General features: G+C 37.0%; 1 protein-coding gene across 3 annotated transcripts in view; it reads right to left on the reverse strand.

Moving 5' to 3' along the window:
- The window catches only part of LOC122809173 (amyloid-like protein 2), a 1,365,390-nt gene that overhangs the window by 102,408 nt on the left and 1,239,507 nt on the right, over window positions 1-23,475 (reverse strand). For 2 of the 3 annotated variants that reach the window (XM_044080466.1, XM_044080465.1), the window contains one exon: window positions 1,768-1,833. The exons of the other annotated variant lie outside the window; for it this stretch is intronic. In XM_044080466.1, coding sequence (XP_043936401.1) covers window positions 1,768-1,833 — 66 coding nt within the window. The remainder of the gene's footprint in view (window positions 1-1,767; window positions 1,834-23,475) is intronic. 3 annotated transcript variants of the gene reach the window in all.

Genomic DNA, 23,475 nt, shown 5'->3' on the forward strand with positions numbered 1-23,475 from the left:
ATGACTTGCTAAGGGTATTAGCAGGTAGGAATGATTAAAGAGTTAAGTGCAGGAGCAGGATCTGCTGCTATTAAACTGCTGGTACTGAAAAAAGAGACTATGTAAAGTTCTGATAGAAAACTAGCATTGCTGCACGTGGTGTAATTAGGGCTATTCTGTAGGTTTGGAGAAACAGGTATAGACTTTCCTTCTGGCATCTTGCAATTTTCTTTCACTGACTACTTAGAAGAAATGAACAGTGAAAGCAGCAGGAAAGAAAAACTGGGTATTATGGTGATACGTACATCCTGTAACACAAATGTGGGATATCTCAGCATGCGTAGAAAACAATCCCAGTGCATTAAATTGTTTTCTATTGTTTGTTTAACCAAACAAAGAAATGACACCCCCGCCCCACACCAAAAAAATTAATAAACTGAATTTAGAAGTCTGGAGGTAAAATATGTTGCATTCACATCATAACAGAAAGGGAATACCAGTGCTGTAACTTCATTTAGGACACTAAAGTGAGCAACTACTGCACTGATATCTGCATCAGGGATTTCACCTTTTGTTCAGTATTATATGTCTGAATTGTTCTTATCTCCTGGTCATATAAGGCCAGTCAAACCTAAAGAAGTGATGCACCTTTTCTCATTTACAGGAGCAAATGGGTATGATTGGATAGGCAAATGAGTATAATGTCACAGGCACTCGGTCTTATGTGTGTAGTCCCAGTACAGATTAAAATTCATTCCATAAATATGTCTGTGTGTATGTGCATGTGTGTCTGTGAAAGGGATGGAGGACATAACTTCAAAAATAATGAACTCAGCTTGAAATGACAAAAACAGGCTTGGGAGTACACTGGTGTGAAAAGATATGAGTAAATGTGCGAGTAAGGACATTACAAATAACAGGATCACATCTTTCAGTGCTATTCCTGCAATAAAAGCATTAGAAAAAGTAATGCAAAGATACAACTTTCAAATACCAACAAGTGTTCTGCACAAACACAAAGCACTAAGAAACAAAAATGATTAAACTAATCACTCGCTCTGAGAATCAAAGATTGATGGATAGCTCTTCCTCTAAATCCTGCATCCTCGGAAGCTAAAATGATGAAGCATGCCCTAAAGGAATGCTGACAGGATACACCATAAGTCAGGCAGTGTAATACAACTGCATAAAGGTTTGAAAACTTGAATACTTGCTGCACTAAACTGAAGGAAGATAGGACACGTCAATAGAGCTCCTTCTCAGCTGTCATGAAATATGTAACAGGGACAACCCTAGCATGCAATAACTTATGGTACTTATAAGGCAACTTCATATATGCTATCCACTAATGGATGTGTAGACACTAGAACAACATTATGTACTGTTTCTACTTTCTGAGAATCCTAGGTATGCCCTCGAGAGGGAAACTCCACATACATGGGTTTCCATTCTAAAACTTGCCAGTGTGTCCATACACACAGTTCTACTGATCAGGTGTAGGAACTCTTTGGAAGTGGTAAGGGGCTAGGATTTTGAACAGCAGTCTCAGAGGAAAGAAAATGTCTTTTCTTAGGTGGGAAGTCTTATGGATACAGTTGCAAGAATGAATCAATAGCGATAAATACTTAAAGTTGAAGATGAAAAGCCTCCATATGTGTTTTGTGTGACTCTGAGCTCTATTTCCCTGTGATTGAGGGATTCAGTTGGAAACATGCATCAAACACCTTGTTAATGGAAAAATCAGTATAAAATAAATAAATAAAAACATTTCTGATGGACTGCACATACCAGCTCATCTCTCTGAATATCAGTTGTCTTGTATACCACTTCCTTGACATCTACAGAGGAGTTCACCTGCATTAAAGAAGAAAAATTAGTATATAACAGGTATGGGTACTCGCCATATCAGTTGATCTGTAAGATGGCCCCCTGTAGTGGGCTACAACTTGGATTTCCTCTATAAAGAACCTGATAGTGGCACAAAATTATTATATTATATTACTTATTACCAACAAACAGGAGTGCAGCCATCTCCTGTTGGCACACATCATGATTTTATGCTCCAGACCAGGAGGGTGAGACCAGCCCCTGGCTGCCCAGTTCAAGCCCCCCAAAAATCAGCAATCATTAATGAAAATAAATAATTAAAAAAGAATAGAAAATCATATACTTGCCAGTTTACAGACAGTAAGTGCCATTCACAAAGGTGGTTGGAAAAGTTGTACAGTATGTGGGAAAGAGAAGGGTGATAAATAACCACTGCAGAGGGTTTTCTCAAATACCTGTGCTTATGGCGAGTACACATATCTCTTATATAGTAATTTGAAGGCCCTCTGCAGTGTGTCACTGTTGGGAAGAATCTTCTATAGCATTTGTTGAAAGTCTTTCAAAATGGCAGAGGAAGACCTAAAAACAAAATGGTTAGAAGACAGAGTCCTGAGTCACCAAATGCCAGAAGATACTACACTTCTGGAATGAGGGTGCAAGTAGTGATGTTTGGTGAAAGTGTGAATTCAGTGACCAAGTACTCATGGTGTACATGTCCCCAGTGGATACATAGTAGCAGCCACTCCTTCAGTGAAGTAGATTTTGGAAGCCCTATCTAAAGACCGATTACTTAACCACTGACAGGATATTATATAGTGATTGCCATGTCCTACTACCAAATCCTCCATGCCCATGGAAAAGAAAACTAACAACTGTCACACTCTCTTGAAACCATGCACATATTTGAGGCTGAAAATACAATAGCAAGTATACCAAAAGTATGGCATACAGAGGATGAAGCTCTAACAAGTGCCTGTGTGACACAAGTTCTACTGATGACTCAAGCACATGCTGGAGATGGCAGGGTGTGGCAGGAGTGATGTAATTTGCCACCTACCTCTCTTTAGGTGGAAGGTTTTGGGCACTGGGGTGTTCAGTCCAGTGGTAGAGTCTTTAGGGGAGACCTGAGACCACACAGAAGCAGTGACATGGAAGGGGGGGGCAGGGCAGTCTTGAAAGCTTATGCCACTTGCAGAAGTGAATGACTTAGCAATGCTGATTAGTGTTGCATGCAGAAACATGGGCATGCTCAATGGGGTTAGAGATTAAAACAGAAAATTCCAGACACTTACAGATGAAGGCACTAATTTCTATGATTCAGATCTTGTCCTGAGAAGAACAAATGGGACATAGGGCTTTCAAATCCTGGAGAAAACAATGGGCCTGAAGAATGAAATGAAAAAAAAAATATATATAGACATACATATGTAGGAAAAAAATATATATATACATATATATATATATATATATATATATATATATATATATATATATAGATATATATATATATATATATATATATATATATGTATATATATATATATATATATATATATATATATATATGTATATATATATATATATATATATATATAAATATATATATATATGTATGGGAACGCCACGCAAGTCCTGGATTCTGCCTCCATAAAAATGGGGATTTGGACAGACTGATTACAGCACAGCACAGCACCAAAATAACCTTTGTCAGGAAATGCATGGTAATTCTACGGCACACATAATCCTTGAGGAACAAAACACAGGGTTCCTTCTGCATAAGCGCCTGTAACTCTCAGATCCAGTGGGTGAACATAATGGCCATCAGAACTTATACAGTCTTCAAAACTATTGACACATCCTGTTCACAGAATAGCAAGTCTGTCAATTAGAAGGTTCAGGTCCCAAACAGCAGGGTTCTTCAAATGGTGGTTAAGATAAAGGATTGCTGCATGGAACTCCTTCACAAAACACAGCTGGATCATAACTCTGTCATACAAAGGTTTTAAAGTGCCAAAATGGTAGAGCCATGCCCCTTAACCACAGACTAAGTACATCAAATGGGTGTTTACCATATCAGAATAGTCTACAATCTAAACAACCAAGGCAGCATAAGTTAATTTTGATGAGCTGTATAATGTGTCTTCCACTTAGTGCAGTTGTTGTAATGATTAAGTCTTTTTGGCAGATTTAATCATCTCTGCAACCTCTGTCTAACCATTTGGTGAAATTAGGGAATCTAACTAAGCACTCAGGCATGGTGATGGATCCTGGTGTCTTCCTACATGAGGATGACTGCAACAGCTTCTAATGAGATAGGTTCAGGTACTGCCACAGACCTAATAACCAGAAGTTACAATCTTCTTTGGCAACAGTGAGTGACAAGGAAATACTACTTCTTCTCATCTTTATTTTCCTAGGAGGCACTGAATCAAATGGAATGGTTCAACTCTTACTTGTCACAAAGAGGAAGAGGACTTACCAATAAATTTCTCTTAAAGTGCTAAAATGAGCAGACTTGGTGAAGGACTACACTCTCCAAAGTGGAAAACAGGTTTACTTCCATCCTGTCTCATTTCTCAAAAGATCTTGACTAGACTGACCTCCCTTATTTTCACTTCCAGAATGGTTTAGTAACTGAAGCTGCTGGAGTTCACCAGCATAATCACCTGCCCAGGGATAAGAAAAACTGTGAGGTAAATGGACCATATATGGTCCACTGTTGGCTCTTTACAGCAACTCTGCACATGGAGTGTGCATGTACCACACTGCCACTCCCTTCTAAATCTTAAATGTCACATCATGCCCTACATCTACTCATGAAATGCTCAAGCAGATTTATGGTTAGTGCCCTATTTCTGGGAGCCCATGTGCCCTGCAATGAATCCTCCAGCTTCAAAACCTATGACATAACTGGATGAGGAACATGTAATACTATACAGAGATTATACTGACTGGAGACTGACACAAATTAAGGTTTAGGAGGGTGTAATGATGCTACAGTAACTGACACTTAACCATCCAATGAACTCTCCTCATACTCAGATGAAATGACAGTGGAGATGGTAGCTGTCATGATGTCCAAGATGCCAAAAAGGGCCAAGCCTGCCATCCCCATCTGCACTCTCACCTAGAATGATGAGGCTGTGATGCCCCTTGTCGCTTCTTTTCTCTTCTCTGTGGGTAGATATAAATACCATTGGAAAGCATATATCTCTGAAATGAAAAGTCTCTTCAGCAATGGAACAAAAAGGACTTCTACCAGTTAATGCTGCACCTTAACATGCAGCAACAGAAGGACCCTAGCAAAGGCACCTACCAGGAAGGCCCTAGTCGAGGGGCCATCACAATCCATAATTCCATGTATAACACTAGGCATATATTCTCTGGTCTGCCACAACAGCTAGGTTAGTTGTGACTGTTCTGAGCACCATGGATGTATCACTCAGCACCACGCTGTACTAAAAATGATGTCTGACAAGAGATCTTCTGTGAGAAGTCAGATGCTAATGTGCCATAAAACAGCTATCATGTCCAACAACCATCCAGTTGCCTGAGAGAGCTGTGATGCCCCTGCACTGACCCAGTAATCAAGGAGCCTCAAACCTCACCACTGGCAACAGTAAGGAACATACACAATAGGAGGATTACAAGTACATACAGTGAATTACAATTTCCCTTAAGAGCACCCAGAGATAAGTCAGTCTGTGTCTGGTTTCTCCCTCTTTCTTCAGATCCCCAATAAGACTCCCCACTGACACAGCTATAGAGTTAGGATTTCAGCCGAGTAGCCAAGCTAAGACCACCAGAACCCTCTCTGTCCAACCATTGCTTCATGTCCCTGCCCAAGTAGCTGATACACACACACACACACACACACACACACTTTGAGATTTGATTTATATACAAACACACACACACACACACACACACACACACACACACACACACACACACACACACACACACACACATGCCTGGGGAAGGCTGGCACAGGTTTACTAGCCATGCCCCCTTCTGCCCAGACTATAAGGTAGTACCAGCTGCCACCAGCCACCCTACTTATCAGCTACAATAAGCCTCTTGAAAGGTTGTCCAATCCTACTGTGTAATGTTACTATTAATCCAAATGGTAATCTTGACCAAGCATTATAAGGCTATTTTGGAGTGGCCTGTACAGTATCACCAAATACATATGCAAGTTGTCTAAAAGCTTAAATATGTCTCACATATATCAGCCACCAAGATAGGTTTAAATATATTTCATAATAAATAATAAAAGAGCAAGACAATACTCAGAAAAAAAACACAGTTACTTCAGAGTTCAAAATCACAGGAAATATTTTAAAACAATGTATGCAGAACAATCTCAAATAAATACAGAACACTTCTAAACAAATCTATATTCCTTTCTAGATCTAAGAGAGATACTATGCCCTAAGTCTTACTTATAGACAACACATAGACAGAAGTGCTGAGTGGATGTTTCTAGGTCTAAGACAAGATGCAAAATGCATAGTTTCTCTCTCTCTGAAAGAGTTCTTAAATTAAAATCACATATTACTGCTGGGTTAGGCTGGATGACATCACTCTTTGTCACCTGACTTCAGTTCCCAGGCTAAAACAGAAACTAATAGAATTTTAACATCTTTGTGTGAGAAACACATCTCTCTTAGATCTTTGCTCAGAACTGGAAGTCGTAAAACAATAAAACACTTTACATTTTAAACCTAGGAATTACTTTTCTTTTCAGGCAATAGAAAAATGTCTAGCTCTAGACATTGTGTCTGCTTTCTGAATTGAAACTAACTTTTATAGCACAATGTAAAGCACTTAATTTCAACAGTTTTTTTTGTAGCTTTGTAAGTTAATCTTCTATGTTCCAGCAGGGTATGCTGTGGTTACATTCCAGAAGCTCAGTACTGTACAAACCCTGTTCAACACACACTTCTGTACCAGTAGATTAATATACACATAACATATAGTTCTCTTACATTTGTAAGACCAGCATATGAAGCATGTTGATATTCACAGATCACATATGATTACTTACCAAATTCCAGATAGTTGGGCTGCAGTGTCACAAGAGCAATAAAAATATCTCATGGAAAGTCAGTACCCTGAATTTGACATACTAGTTTTGCCCAAAGGAGCCACTTAGGTATAGGTTGAGAAAGAAAGCTCATACTCCTTTTGAATAAGTAGAAGCACTTAGATAAACCTTCCACTGTTTCTGTAAGAGGCAAAGTATCTACAACCCCCTTTGATAGCTAAAATAGTCCTGTCTGAAACATCCAACTTGCCTGCCCTTTGATAGGTTTCCCCAAACCTGAGGGAATTTGCAGAAGCCAGGCCAGATCCAGAGGCATACTGTAATAAAGTCAGATTATGGTCCAGGCAATCACAGTTTGACTGGTGGCTCAGGTATCCAACACAGTTGGCAGGGGAGGATGGATAAGCCCACCCTGGGGAAGGGGCAGGACTCAAGACAGCTGCACTCTGCAACAATCCCTTGTCAGAAGGGCAGTCATATAACTGCATGGCCTGGGGACAGGTGCTAATTCTACTGCCAGAAATACAACACACCAGGCTGTTCTTTCACCTCTTTAATGTAAGTGTTTCAGTACATCTGGTACCTCGGCCATTCGCCCTTTCAGCATGCACATAAAGACTCTCCAGTCATTTTTATACTGGCTGAACATAGTTACTAAGCAATTAATTACACAATTAATTATTCCTTTCAAAGACCATTCAAATATTTTCTAATATAAACATCTGTAAGTTATTTCTTAATAAACACATTTACAACTTTCTATACTACTTTATAAAACTACTTTATGACCACAGTTAACTTTAAACAAACATTTAAGAATTTCTGAAGTTTGTTAATGCATTAAACTTTTAAATTCATCTCCAAATTTAAACCCCTAGGTCATAAAGTCTTATAATTTATCATCATACTTTTCAATTCAATTAATTTGTTAAAAATAACACAAACACTGGAAGCGTACAGAAAAAGAATAAAAAAAAATATACATTTTAGGGACAGTAAACATTCGTTATTCGCTATTCGTCCAGAGACGTCATCAGAAATATTAAAACAGCAGCCATTTCAAATTTATACAGAACATCATGAAATGCCTTACCTAATAAACAATGAATTATCTAATGGATATGTAAAGAAAAAAGGAACAAAGTTAACCTTTCAATTCAATTTGATTTTTAATTTTTAATTTCCTATCCACTAAAAAGTATTTGATATTAATGCTTTCATTAAGACCAAGTAGACAATTAACAGATAGCCGAATCTGCCATTCAGTTTCTTTCTTTTCCAACTGGTTCTTAAAGTTCCCACATCTTAAATCTTCCTTCAAATAATCCAATACACCAAACAAGAACGTTTTGTATCCTATACATTTCAATGTGTGCTTATACACAGCATTATTTTCATTTTTTGCTTTATCGCATATAAATCTACATAAAAAGCTGGGCACCCTAAACATAATGCAATATATATTACTCCCATGACATTACAATTAAATCTACCTTGTACTTTTATATTATGTCAAACGTTCCAGTGCTATATATGGTCCTTCATAAATACACGTGCTACAACTATAACATTTGTATGTTCCATCTCTCTTTGAAGTGTGGGGTGGTATAACATTAGTGTTATGATGTTATAACAATTGTTTAATATTACCAGATTTTTTATACAGAAAACACGGGGTGTTTCCACCTGTTTCAGCTAAATCCTCTTTCTCATAATAACTGCCAATTATTCTTTATAACATTCCTAATGGCATCACTATTAACAGATATATCAACATAAGATCTGAGCATACTAGCCAAATTTCCAGTTAAATTTTTTACATTTTATTGATACTATATTTATGAAGGATCATATATAGCGAGAACTTTAAGAACCAGGTGGAAAAGAAAGAAACTCAATGGCAGGTTCGGTTATCTGCCAATTGTCCACCTGGTCTTAATGAAAGCGTTAATATAAAATGTTTTTTAGTGGATATGAAATTAAAAATTAAAAACCAAATGTAACTGAAGGGTTAACTTTGTTCCTTTTTCCTTTGCATATCCATTAGATAACTAACTGTTTATTAGGTAAGGCATTTCATTGGTTGTTATTAGATGTTCTGTATACCTTTGAAATGGTCATTGTTTTAGTATTTCTGATAAAGTCTACTGACGAACAACAAATGACACTGCCATGCTCTAACCTTGAATAAAAAAAAAAAAAAAAACAGAGGTAATCCAGAGGGCTTGAGTGAAGTCTGGCATTCCACCTTTGACCCAGAGGGTGACAGGACTAACAAGAAATAGAGTTTAAAGGATTAGTTCAAATAAAATCACTTTAGCTAGAAGATCTAGGAGACTCACTCTCTCCCTGATACTTCCCCTGTGTGGGGAATAAAGTTGTTGAAGTTTCCAGTAATTTATTCAATTAAGTAGGTAGATGGACGAGTGTTACAACACAAATGCTATTATTCCAACAACTTTTCAAGTTTAGCAGCGCAGTATTCAAAATGTGTCCCCCTTTTTGGGCCTTTGTGCCTACATTATTTTAGGCTTTGTACAGATTTCTTGTGCTAAGAGGTTGAGAGGTATGTTCTTCATGCATTTTCAAATTATTGGTTACTAAAGAACCCATTATGTTAGGCTGGCGTAATGGTTAAGGTGTTTACCTTACAGACAGAAGCTTCAGGGTTTAATACTCACATGGGGTAATTGGCTAGGCTTAAAATGGCTCACAAGAGCACTTAGCCTAGTACTAATCTATGAACCTATGAATAAAAAACATTTACTATGCTAAAAACATATATCTTTTTTTATTCTTTTTCTGTGTGCTTCCAGTGTTTGTGTTATTTTTACTTTGTGGTATTTTTATACTGGTCTGTTGGGTTTTCAATTTTTTTTTGTTCAGTTCATTTGTTGGCAAAATTACCCCTTTCAGTGAATGAGGCTGTGCCAAAACTTTAAGAAAGAAACCACTGTCTTAGCCATGATAAACCTTATGAAAATGTTCTGCTACAGGACTTTTTATACTTTAATTTCTAATATCCTCCAAGTGCACCAACATATGAATTTTCACTCTCCGTTTAGTCTGCCCCACATACCACTTAGTAATATTACAACCACATCCAATAATGTACACTACCCTACATGATTCACAGTTAAATTGCTCTCTGGGAAGACTTTCCTGCCATTGATTTTTGTTCTGGTTAGATTCGTGATTTCTGAACAAACCTTAGAATTCCCACATGTAAATGAACCACTTCTTTCCATAACAGTCACAGAGTGCTTATACCTAAAATGCAACAACTCTTTCAGATTATTATATCTGCCATAGGAAAATGTGACATAATTTGGAAATAATTCCTCTACCATTTCTTCCTGATAAACTACTTACCATAAAGCCTAACTAAATTCTTTAAAATCTCTGAATAAGGTAAACATTAGCGATTACACTTTTTTGCCACTAGAATCACAGTTATGTGGATTCCCTCAAGATTTTTCACCCAACACTGTTACCTTTTCTCCCATTATTCTCATTTAATTTTCTTCTAGCATTGTTCAAAATTTCCAAAGAATATCTGTGAGCCAAATGTCTGTCCCTCACCACCCTTGGATTCTCTTCCTTGAACCTCTCTTCAGAAGTATTGAAAAAAATTCTCCTAAATTCCCCATAAGGGAGAGAGTTAATTAAGTGTGGTGGGTGCATTCTGGTAGCATGCAAAAAATTATTAACCACTGTTGCGTTCGTGTAAGGTCTATACTGAATGACCCCAATACACATAAGGCTCTACATCCAGAAAATTAATGGGTTCCCTATTTATTTCATAAGTGCATTTCAAACCATGCTCATTTCTGTGTAGCTCAGTCAAAAACTCTTCAAACTGCACCTCATTACCCTTACAATTAAAGAACACGTCGTGTTTGTACCTTTTGTACATGACTACCTGGTCGGAAAAAAAATATGTGGGGTATATAAATTTCCTCTCAAATTCACCCATTTAAATTATTGCATAAGAAGGAGCAAATGTGGGGCCCCCATAGCTGTACCATTCTTCTGTAAAAAAATGTATTTACCATAACAGAAATAATTATGTCAAACAACATTCCAAAATATTAATGAGAAAAATGGGCTGTCCCTCTACCACTACATTACTAACTACCTCTAAGCCCCATCTAAGTTCAGTGTTAGTATACATAGACCTTACATCTACAGACACCCAACAGAATCCCTCCTGCCAGTCAAGCCCCTTCAAACTTTCACAAAGTTCCACAGTGTTTTTAATATGTGCTGGAAATTTTTGCAAATATTTTTTAAGATGACATTCCATAATAACTCCCATGTTCTGTAAGTATGAATCAACACCAAACATTATGGGTCCATCCAGAGGGTCTATCAAGTTTTTATGCACTTTGGGAATAGCATAAAATACTGGGTCCCTGGGTTTAGGGATATGCAGTTTTTTCACATCACTGGCAGATAGAAAATCCAATCTTTCTCCCTTCTCGAAAATCTTCAACAGCAATAAATTGAATGAGGCAACCAGGTTATTAGCTGAGTAAGAAAATCCAATCTTTCTCCCCTCTTGAAAATCTTCAACAGCAATAAATTGAATGAGGCAACCAGGTTATTAGCTGAGTATATTCTTTATTTAAAAGTAAATAATTTACCACTTTATCATACTTATATTTATTCATAATTACTTAGTTGTCCCCCCCTTATATGCCTGCCTGATAACACAATCATAGGTTTATAGGTTCATAGGTTGGTACTGAGCTATCTGCCCAAAGGCATATATTAGCCCAGTCACATTGTGCGGTATTCACCACTCCTTTAGTAGTTCCCTAGACCCTTGTACTAGCAGCTAGTACCCTTGGCCCCTATCTAGTAGTGCTGTTGGTGTGATCCCCGGTGTGAATTTTCTGTTACCCATCCACTCATCAAGGTTCCTCTTGAAGAGTGATAGTGAGGGGCTCTGTCTTATGTAGATCGGGAGCCTGTTCCATAGTAAGGGAAGTCTCTGGGAAGGGAATCTATCCCTCCAGTATGTTCTATTCATTGTTGTGTTGAGGTTTATATCCCTAGAGCGTATAGCTCGAGTAGATTTGGTTTTGCTAAGATGGAGCATGTTCAACAATTCTGGGTTGGACATGGCTCTGTACATTAGACAGAGATCGCCTCTGAGAAAGCAGTATGCAACAGAGAACAGTCTTAGCTTTTTTAATCGTGCTGCATAGGGCAACTGTTTGAGGCCAGTAATCCTCTTGGTTAGGTACCTCTGTGGTCTCTCCAGCTGCTGGAGATGTCTAGCCAGGTACATTCCAATTGGTGCATCGTACTCAATAATGGGTCTGATGAGGGAAGAGTAGAGGGGCACCATTACATCCTTAGATCTTGATGCAAACCCCTTTGTAATCAGATAGGTCACAAAGAAGGATTTTCTAACCACTTTGGCAACATGGTTAATCATTCAACTCTTTCCAAAATTGTTGTGATGTCAACCATTCATCCTTTCTTAAGTTAAATTTTTTCTTATATTTAATAAACATCACATATTCAAATTCTACTTTTTTACAAAACATGTTTTCAAACATACATAAAGCTATGAAAGTCTTAGGTGGGGTGAAACATTTAACAGTAGGGAGGAGCAGAATAAATAATTTCCCATAACCCGTGCCGAAACATCCATCATGATTTTGCTTTTCATTACCTTCCTTATCCACCCAAACATCTGCATCAAATAAAAAATCAACAAATTCAGTTTCATGAATAGACATATTAAGTAAAGAATCACTCTCACTCAACATTTCCAACTGTTTCAGATTGTTCTGCCCCTCAATTTTTTCATGAAAAAATACCCTTAAATGTAGTTTCCTGCAAAATATCTTCATATCACTCAAAATATCAGCTAGAGTTGGAATTTTAGTAGGTGCAAACTTTGTAGCCTTTAACAACACATTCTTTACAACTTCTGAAATATTTAAATCAGAAAAATTTATTATATTCAAACAGTTAATTTCAAAATTACAATCACAATTCTGCCTGAATAAGGTTTGTCCTTAAAGTCCAAAAGGTTTACAGTAAAACAGGGAATGGAATTCAAGTTCTTTTGCCTCTGCCCCAACCTTTTCATCCTATTATCTGACCATTCAGATAAAATGAAGCTTAATTTCCATGTGTTTCCAATTGTTCTACTGAATGTATTGGATCATCCATTCAAATATTTTCAAAAGAAACACTATTTTTGCTTAAGGAAGTTTTCACTGATGATACTGGTGAATCACGTGTTGCAGAAGCACAGCCCTCAGAAGATTTGAACTTTGACCTCCCATTATGTGGTCTTCTTTGCCAAGTGTAGATAAGAACATTTTCAAAATCTTTGATATCCCTGTTCAGTTTCATTTTTTTATGAACAAGGATATCAGTCTCAGCATTCTCTATTTTACATTTAATGTCCTTTATTCTACTTGTATAGGTAATATCAAGGATCTCTTTTATAAGCGCACTCTGCACCTGCATAACTTCTCGCTGGGTTTTGTTGTACTACCTTAAATTATTCTCGACTTGCACCCAAAGCCAGCCCAGCATACATTGCAAAGAAATCTGTCCCCACTTTTCAAATAAACCTGCTTCTTCCATCACTAAAATCCCAAGCAGGTAAACAGTTAACATGGTGACCCCCTCGCAGTGATATTTAAAATTAAATATTTCTCAAGGAGCTTAGTATCATACTATAACATTACATCCTTGAGCATCAACCATTCCAAATGTTCAAACTTAGCACTGAAGTCATCCACATTCACCATTAGCCCTGGGTCCTTGAAAGCCAATTTGGATTCTCTCTCACTCAACAACTCAAAGAAGAGGAATTTATCCTGGTCAACAGGTCTCAAAATATACCCCAAACAGTCTCGGCGAAATCCAAAGACATGTCAAATAAATAAACACAGGAATGAATCAAAAACCACAAATACAACAAACCATGCTATTCTTTCACTTCTTTAATCCAAGTGTATCAATACATCTTAAACCTCGACCAATCACATTCTCAGAATGACATGCATCCACTATCCAATCATTTTTTATACAGGCTGAACCCAGTTACTAATCAATTAATAATACAATTAATTATTCATTTCAAAGACTATTTTAATATTTTCTAATATAAAACATCTTTGTTATTTCTTAATAAACATATTTACAACTTGTTTTTCCACTTTTTAATACTACTTCTTGACCACATTTAACTTTAAACAAACATTTAAGAACTTGTGAAGTTTGTTAATGCATTAAAATTTAAATTCATCTCCAAGTTTGAACCACTAGGGCAGAATGTCTTATAAATTTAATATCATCCTACTTTCCAATTCAATTAATTTGTTGGCAAAATCACCCCCTGTCAGTGAATGAGGCTAAGTCAAAACACTAGAAAATAAACCTTATGGAAATGTTCTGCAACAGGATTTTTTTAGATTGCAATTTCTAATATCCCCCAAGTACTCCAAAATACAAATTCATCTAAATCATTCCCACCTTCTCGGTTGCTTTCAATGCCTTGTTGGTGGTTACTGAACAACTGTTCTGCTCTTGGTTTACATCTTGTTTAGTTGTATGCTGCACAACCACTTTTTCTTTCTTTTGCTGTATTCTTTCAGGCACGTACAGATGCCTTAATTGTAACCAGTGCAGCTACATTTAGGAAACTCCTTTTTTGTTGATATTAGGGAAGGAAACACATTACCTGTACCTGTTTTTTTTTTCACATGTAATTCAAAGTATATGGTAAACCTTGCCAAGTGTGACACCTGTGAGGCATTTTATAAAGGCAAAACCAATAGGGAGCTCAACAAAAGGATTTATGAGCACCAGTATGCAATTAAGAGTCAAAAATAAAGAGAATGCTTTAGGGAAACATTATATGGTTTGCCTTCATTAAAAAAATAGTTTTATAGTTTCAGACCGCATTACTAGTTCCTTTGATGGGAACAGACACAATGAATTATAATTGAGAGAGTTAAAGTGGCAGATTTTGTTTTATGCATACAGTAAACCTGGACTTAACAACAATATTAATTCTAAAGTGGTGTTAACCAGAAATCTGAAAAGAAACAAATGTAAATAAAAAAAAAATTTTCACTATATTATATCATACAGAATGTTTCATCATGTTATGTACATGCTCTTTTTAAAGAAAGAATTTTTTTAAAGAAGTTTTTTAAAGAAAGATTTTTTTATTATAGCCATTTGACTGAAGTATTTGGATAATGAGGAGGTTCATGTGACAAGGGAAAGGTTATTTAAATGACTTATTTTATTATTAGTGATGTTCTGATGAAGGCCAGAGAGGCTGAAAGTGTTCCACATTTTGTATACTAAATCAATGTTTTATTGTGTGACTTTTTCTCCCTCGGTTGTTTGTTTTTTCAGTATTTAGTTTGTTTTACCACCATTGAAACTCCAGAGTATTGTCCATGTTGAATTTAATAATAAACAAGTCTCAAACTTTACTTTTTTGACTAAAATGTGCTTTTGTTGTATTACTGAGCTGGTTTTGTTTTATTGTTAAAAAAGCCACTTAGCAAATTATGTAACAATAAATTAAAGCAAAATTGAATACACCACGGATTTTGTAAATTACAGTCTTAGATGTCACATTGCACATAATTAGCACATTTTTGAGATGTGTATGCTATGACACAGATGGTGTTTGGTTAGCTACAGCCTTTAGAGTCATGATACATATATGACATATTAAACGACAAAGAGGAAATCAACTAAACTTTCATTAACTGTGAGACTGTAAGAGTGTTACAGGTCCTTTAAATAAACCATACAAATTTAAGAAGAAAAGGTCATGATTAACAGAAAGGTCCATTTCAAAAAAGTCAGATTCTATAAATATTTAAACTCAGCAAATATTTGAGCATTTTAAGACATGTGGAAAATTGTTAAGGTACTGTAATGCATAAGCCTTCATGTGCACATTGTGGTAACCATTTTAAATTCAGCAATTGCCTTAACATGGTACAGCAAGGTGCTCTAGCACAAAGATGTGCAATACCTTAATGACATGGCTCTCTGGCCATGATGAATGGTAATGAGGCAGTCATTTGTGAGGCATATGCTAATTGGCCAGGTGCTTTCTCCCTGGAACTACTTCCTGGAAGGCATGTACATACGAAGCAACTCAAGAAAATTGGCCAGCCGTGTATAACAGCTCTGCTGGCCCCACCGCATTGAGGTAGTGAACATGGCCAAAAGGTTGTGTTTAGCTGTTTAACATGACAGTATTACAGGGATACAGGGGTAGCAGGAGCCACTATCAACCAGGGATTACTCTACATTTAAGTATTATAATGGCAACAACTTCAGTACCGTGACTGGGGGTGGGGGTAGGGGAAAGCAATGGACACCAGGAATTACTTTACATTTATGTGCCATAATGATGCCAACTTCAGTGCAGTTATCAGTGGGTTGGGGAAACAATATACATCAGGGATTACTCTACATTTAAGTGCCATAATAGCACCAAATTCAGTATGGGGATCAGAAGATAGTAGGGGAGAACACTAGGCACCAGGGCAACTACAAATGTGCTATAATGACACAAACTATTACTGAGATGAGGGTTGGGGGGGACAGTAGACACCAGGGCAACAATAATTATGCCATAATGGCACTTAAAATATTACAGGGATTCAGGGGTAAACTAAACACATGCCATATCAAGGTAGGGGAAATCAGAGAAAGGCATAACATAACATTCAGGGACAGTTACAGGGACTGTGATGTGTGTGTGTGTGTGTGTGTGTGTGTGTGTGTGTGTGTGTGTGTGTGTGTGTGTGTGTGTGTGTGTGTGCATGTAAGAGTGACTGCATGGGTAACGGGCAATACCTGCATAAGTAACAATACTAACTGCTATTCTGAGTCTTGCAAATTTGCCAGTAATGAGGTATTTCTTCATTGTGGGTAACATGTCTCTGAATCACAGGCAGGGCCTTACAGCTCACACTAAGCCATTTAATGAATTCCTTGGACAGTGTCTACATTCTTCAAGTACTGCATATCATACAGAAACCTTACAGGGCATGATTTAAAAGAAACAAGGAACAAATTCTGCTGATAAAAAAATTAAATTTTCCCTCTCTCTTTTTAACCATCTTGACTTTCCAAATGTCATTAGATCTATATCAGAGAAACAAAAAAATGTATGACATATTAGTCTGTATCTTTTCTCTTCCTTCTTGTACCTTGCTGAAGTTCTCTGACTTACTGATAGCACATGTGTGCAATAATCATACATTCAGTATAAAACAGTCCATTGCTTAAGAGGAGAAACATCAAAGTTTTTCATAGGCGGGTTGATTACTACAAAATTTATTTTTCACTGAGCTACTTGCCATTGCACCTTTAAATTTTGCATTTCCCAATGCAAATAATGCTAAGAACTCTACAGATTAATTGCTTACACTTGCGGACAGGTCATCTCCATGTAAAATTAGTTAGCAATGACAAAAAAGAAACAGCTAACATCTATGCAGGTGCATGAAAAAACCTTTGTAAATTTCACTCACAACAGAATGTACATCCACTTTTAGTTGCAAACATCTCAACTCCCACTGAGATCATTTACTAATGGGAAACAACAAGCTAAGATGTTTGCAGGTACAAGGAACTTAGCAGTTTTCATGGCCTTTATCATTTTGTCTTATTTTTCAAGCCTACTTACTTATAAAAAACTCTTGTTTATAGCTTAAGTCAAAGACATTAATCTAGACATCCAACCTTGTAAAAATAAGAGAAATTACCTTAATTCTACATACAGTATAGTCAATGCATTTATACTCCCCACTCCCACCCCAGAAGCCCAATATCACAACATATTAGCTTAAACCTTTGTCCAACCTTTCTTCTCTTACTATAATGTGAGGTCTATGTTTATTAGAACTTTAAAAAGTACTTATTTAATATTGTTAACACATATAACAGTCACTAAAAAGACTCCCCCAGATTTAAAATACGCGGATACACACTACACAAAACTGTTAAACTATATATAAAACTTATATCATGAAATGTTTTATAGAAATATTAATACAAACATTTTTTTTACTTACAAATATTTTTTTTTCCTTTTGTTGTCCTTCTAAACATTAATGACACAAAGTGGGTATATGCTTTACAGTCCATCCATAAGTTTAACAAATTCAGCAAAAGTCCAATCTTTCTCAAGCATTTTTTCTTGCAAAGTCATACTTCTCAAATGTGACTGATGATTTGTAGTTTCCCATTTATTCACTAATTTCAGTGTTGCCAGTCATCGTCCTGTTTATCTCCATCTGCCAACATCAGAATTTAGTTCAAGTCCAAGGTACTCCTGGCTCTTCTCACAAGCATTTTCCTTTGGAAAATTGGAAAAGGTTTCACTAGCAAAGCCTCTCTTTGAGCTTCATTATCAGATAAATGAGAATCAGAGTTTCCTTCCATTTGTTGGCTGACTTTTCGTTGGATAAACTTTTTTTTTATTTCTTTCTTATCCTGTTTTGCATCCAAAATGTACTTGATCCTCAAAAAAAAATATTCTGAAGAAAGCTGGATATCACAACTTGAATTTCATACCTGCTTCTCAACATCAGGTGATTTCTGGGTTAAGTTTGATTGTCTTCTGCTTAGTGTACAGTGAATAATCATTTTCTACAAGTACTCTACTAGCTCAAATGTTTAAATGTTTCAATTTTGCTACAGTTTTGTTAGGATTAACTTTTTTGTCTGGTATGACTGCAATGTCACTAACATAGGTCTTGGCTGCTTTCACATGGCCAGGTTTGGAGCAAAAAAATGGTGTGTTCTTAAAATAAACAAATCCTGCTGAGGGATAGAAGTCAAGCTGCTTATTTGTGCTATCATGAAATTAATATAGACTGTTCCTTCCAATTTCTCTGGAATATCAGATAATCTTTGGTTTTCACTGCACACGCTGTCTTCTAACTCTACCTTCTTGAGAAGCTAATACTCAGCCAACCTTTTTATTTCATTTCAACTTCAGATTTTTGCAGTTCAGTTCATCTAAACAGCTACTTAAAGGTTCTACTATTTTTACCAACCCTTTGTTACTTGATTTGATATAGTCCTTTAATGTTTCATTTATTTTAATCACCTCTGAGTACATTTGATTTATTTTTTTACTCCAAATTACTGGATTCCACTTCTTGTACCAGTTCTCTCCTACTTCTCTGCTAATATTAACAATGAAACCTTAACCTTAGGTGACATTAATATTAATTGGACCACCATACAATCTCCCACAAACTCCCACAACATCAATCTCTATAACTTCTCACAACTAATCAACTCACCTACTACACCTTCCAAAGACTGCTCCTATGGTAGTACTCCTGACTGGATACTTGTTTCTCACCCCCACAACTTTTCTGATAAGGTACCCTTCCCGACTCCCTCAGTGATCATCTCCCCGCCATCACCCTTCGTCTACCCTCCTCCATTCATCTATCTCATACCTACATCTCTACTCGCTCCCTGAAAACTTCAACCCAAATTCCTTCTCTGACTCTCTAAAATACATAAGCTGGGATCCTCTGAAAATCCTCTCTCTGGATGACTCTGTTACCTTTTTCAACACTACATTCTTAAACCTGTTAAATAGCTTCACACCCTCCAGAACAAAAAGAATTAAGTGTAAAACTCTCCTTTGGTTAATCAAAGAAACCTTAACCCTAATGCATTGCTGAGAGGAAGCACAGAAAAATTACTATTAATATAATACTCCCACCTCCCTATCAGACTACAAGATACTACATAATAAAGTAAAAAAAAAATATTGCATCTGACAGAAAAACCTACTACACCATACTTCAACATAACCATAAAACTAACCCCAAAGAGTTTTGGAATAGTATCTCTTCCATCCTGCACCCTGGCAAAAAGATTAACCCTTGCCCAGCTCCTAACACCTCTGAACTTTTCTTAGCCACCCAATTTAATTCCTTCTTTACAGACTCTATAGCCAAACTCACCACATCATTCACAAACAATTCACTACTGTTTCCTCCTCCCATCCCACCCAACACAAACACCAATACTTCCCAACTCCCTCCTTTCATCATCAAGCCTATTCCTATTTCCGCAATAAGAAAACTCCTTCAAAAATTAAAGCCATGTTCTTATGCCCCTGATGGTCTTCCACCCAACTTCCTAAAAATAGCTGCCAATGGAATAGCCTTCTCCAGCTGTAGCATAATAAATCAGTCAATTCAAGAAGCCCATGTACCCCTACTCTGGAAAAAGACCTTTATTATTCCCCTTCATAAAGGGGGCAATAACAGCAACATCCCTAATTTCTGGTCAATTGCCATCTTATCCCCATCTCAAAAAACTTAGAAAAATGTATTCACCTACAACTATTACCCTACCTCTTAGACAACCACCTACTAATCCCCACACAACAGGGATTCAGGCCTGGACACAGCAACACCACTGCTCTCTTCTCCTTCCTCAAAATCATCAATAATGCTCATGACTCCAGCAATTTAGTATCCAAACTCCTGCTTGACCTATCCAAGGCCTTTGATACTATTTCACATAATCCTCTCTTATCCAAACTCTCTAGCATTAAGCTATGCATTTCTTGTCTCAACTGGTTCTCCAGTTACCTATCAATAGGCAACAAGCCATCAAATGGAAAAGCTGCACTTCCTCCTTCCTTAATACTCCTATAGGTGTACCACAGGGTTCTATATTAGGTCCTATACTCTTTAACATTTAATTTAACATTTTCATAAATGACTTCCATCAGTGTACCTCACATGCTAAACTCATCCAATATGCAGACAATTTCATGATCATCTGCTCTGCTACATCCATCCCCACACTCCTGAAATTAACCCAAGAAGTCTTCTCATCTACCGAGCACTAGATGTCAATTATACCATGACCCCCCATTAATATTCCAAAACGTGCACGCTGATTGGCCAGCGTGCACATTGTAAATCGACTTATACTAATGGAAAAAGGTCCGGTCGCCCGGACTTTTTCCATTAGTATAAGTCTCTTTTAAAACACTGTCTCGCTATGTTAAAAGAGTTTAACATAGTGACACAGGTTTAAAAAAAGCAACGGAGATCTCTGTTGCTTTTTTTAAAGCTGTCTCACTATGTTAAACTCATTTAACATAGCGACACAGTGTGTAAAAAGCAACGGAGATCTTGCTTTCTCCATTGCTTTTTTTTAAACCTGTCTCGCTATGTTAAATGGGTTTAACATAGCGAGACAGCTTTAAAATAAGCAACGGAGATGTTAAACCCATTTAACATAGCGAGACAGGTTTAAAAAAAAAAAAGCAATGGAGAAAGCAAGATCTCTGTTGCTTTTTACTGTCTCGATATGTTAAATGGGTTTAACATAGCGAGACAGCTTTAAAATAAGCAACAGAGATCTCCGTTGCTTATTTTAAAGATGTCTCGCTATGTTAAAACCATTTAACATAGCAAAACAGTAAAAAGCAATGGAGATCTTGCTTTCTCTGTTGCTTTTGGCCACAGCTCTGATGTACTGCATAGGCATGCGCAGTACATCAGAACTGCTGCGGATACCAGACAGCTGCAGAAGGGCAGCAAAGAGGCATTATACAATGCCATTATTTAAGAAAAGTAATTACTTCTTTTCTTAAATAATGTCATAGTATAATAGCAATAACCCACTTCTGGGTGTGGGTAATGCGGGATTTACCCACGGTTGTCTTTGTTTGGTACCAAACCACGCCAACCGTGGGTAAATCCCATTACCAAGCGTGTTATTGCTATAATAATCACCTAGCACTCAATGCATCTAAGTCCAAAATTATGTTATTTACTCCCTCTAGAAATAGCATTATAGACAACAACTTTTTTACCATAACCAACCAAAATAATAACTCAATTAAAATTGTCTCCCTTACATAGCTTCTTGGAGTCCTTATTAATGAACAGTTAAAATCTAATATTCACCTAGAAACCAATATATAAAAAAAAAAAAACACACCAAAAACTAGGTATGCTTTATCACTACAACCGTTATCTGACTTCTACTAAAAATGTCCTTTCCACCACCTACCTCATGCCTGCCTTCTTGTATGGAGCCCCACTTCTTACTAACCTGCAATCCTCTCTAAAAACAACACTGTCCTCTTGCTTTAACAAAATCTCGAAGTTCGCTACCAGATATAAATCTTACACCCACCACTGCAATGCTTTTCACAAACTAAACTGGCTAGAACTACCCAACTATCTCTCTTATATCCAACTAACCTATGCCCATAAACTTATCTTTAAGCCTTCTCTCTGCCCCTCTCTCTCCTCCTCACTCAAAATGTACCTGCCTGATAGACTTCTTAGATCCAATAATCAGAACCTGCTAGAAGTTCACAAACCTACTCGGTCACCAGGCAAACTTTTATTATCCTTCTCTCTAGCACGCCTTTGGAATTCCCTACCACCTCAAATTTGTACCATCCACTGCCCCTCCACCTTCAAGTCCTTACTCCATTCCCATCTCTCAGCTCACTGGGAATGTTCCAGCTGTCACCCTACATGACTTCACTCTACTCTACCTCTGTTCTCCTATTTCCCCCTCTCTCTCACTTTAATTATAAATCTGATCTCCTCTACTCTCATTCCTCCCTCTCTTACTCCCAAATACTACCTACATTTGTCTCTTGAATACTTACAATAAGTTACAACTCTTTTCCCCCAATTGCTCTACAAATATGTTAAAATGTCTCACAAGGCTATTTGCCACTGCTGTTTTACTCAACTCTATCTTCTCTACTATGGCTATTACCCACATGCTCCATACAGAACATTGTAACTAATGACTCTTCACTTTTTATACCTGACATTCCCATTCTACTTGTATGCCTTTATCCTACTCTCTATGTAAATTGAATGTTCTCAAACTGCATTATAACTTGCACTAGTGTTTTTTACACTTTCTTTTACCTTCTCTTTTGTAAACACTACCCCTATCCTAAAACCTAAAAAAAAACAAAAAAAAATGTTACTGCACCATCAATTTATGTGTTTGTCTATACAGTATATATATATATATATATATATATTATTATTATTATTATTATTGTTATTATTATTTAACATTTATTTGCCAGGATAGTCCAACTGGACAACAAGTGTCCATTTTCAGTGGAGTCCTGGAGTCCTATATGATTTGTTTTTGTTTTGATCCATATACTGTTTATCCACTGTATAAATATATTCTTATTTGTATACTGTATAAGGAGCTTTTCTCCACAGGGCTCCATTGAAAATGGGCTCTCCTCGGCCCAAAGGACTATCCCGATAAACAAATGGTAAATAAATAAGTAACTGAAACCTTGTTCAAGGCTCCACAGAGCACCACAGCATTACCAGGCTACAACTCATACCACACACTTCGGCCACAGAACATGGACCGAAACACAAAAGGAGGGGATGTATCCATATTCATCAAGGATACCTACACCTCCAGGTTAGTAGAGCAGCATGATACCTCTGAGATCATCCATGTGCAACTAACATTAGGCAAATCTGCAATGCAAATTGTGGCCTGCTACAGATCACACTCCATGACCCAGGACCACCACTCCACCTTTC

This window comes from Protopterus annectens, chromosome 8.part0 (assembly GCF_019279795.1).
Source record: "Protopterus annectens isolate FY-2018-M chromosome 8.part0, PAN1.0, whole genome shotgun sequence".
In the NCBI taxonomy this organism is placed as follows: Eukaryota; Metazoa; Chordata; order Ceratodontiformes; family Protopteridae; genus Protopterus; species Protopterus annectens.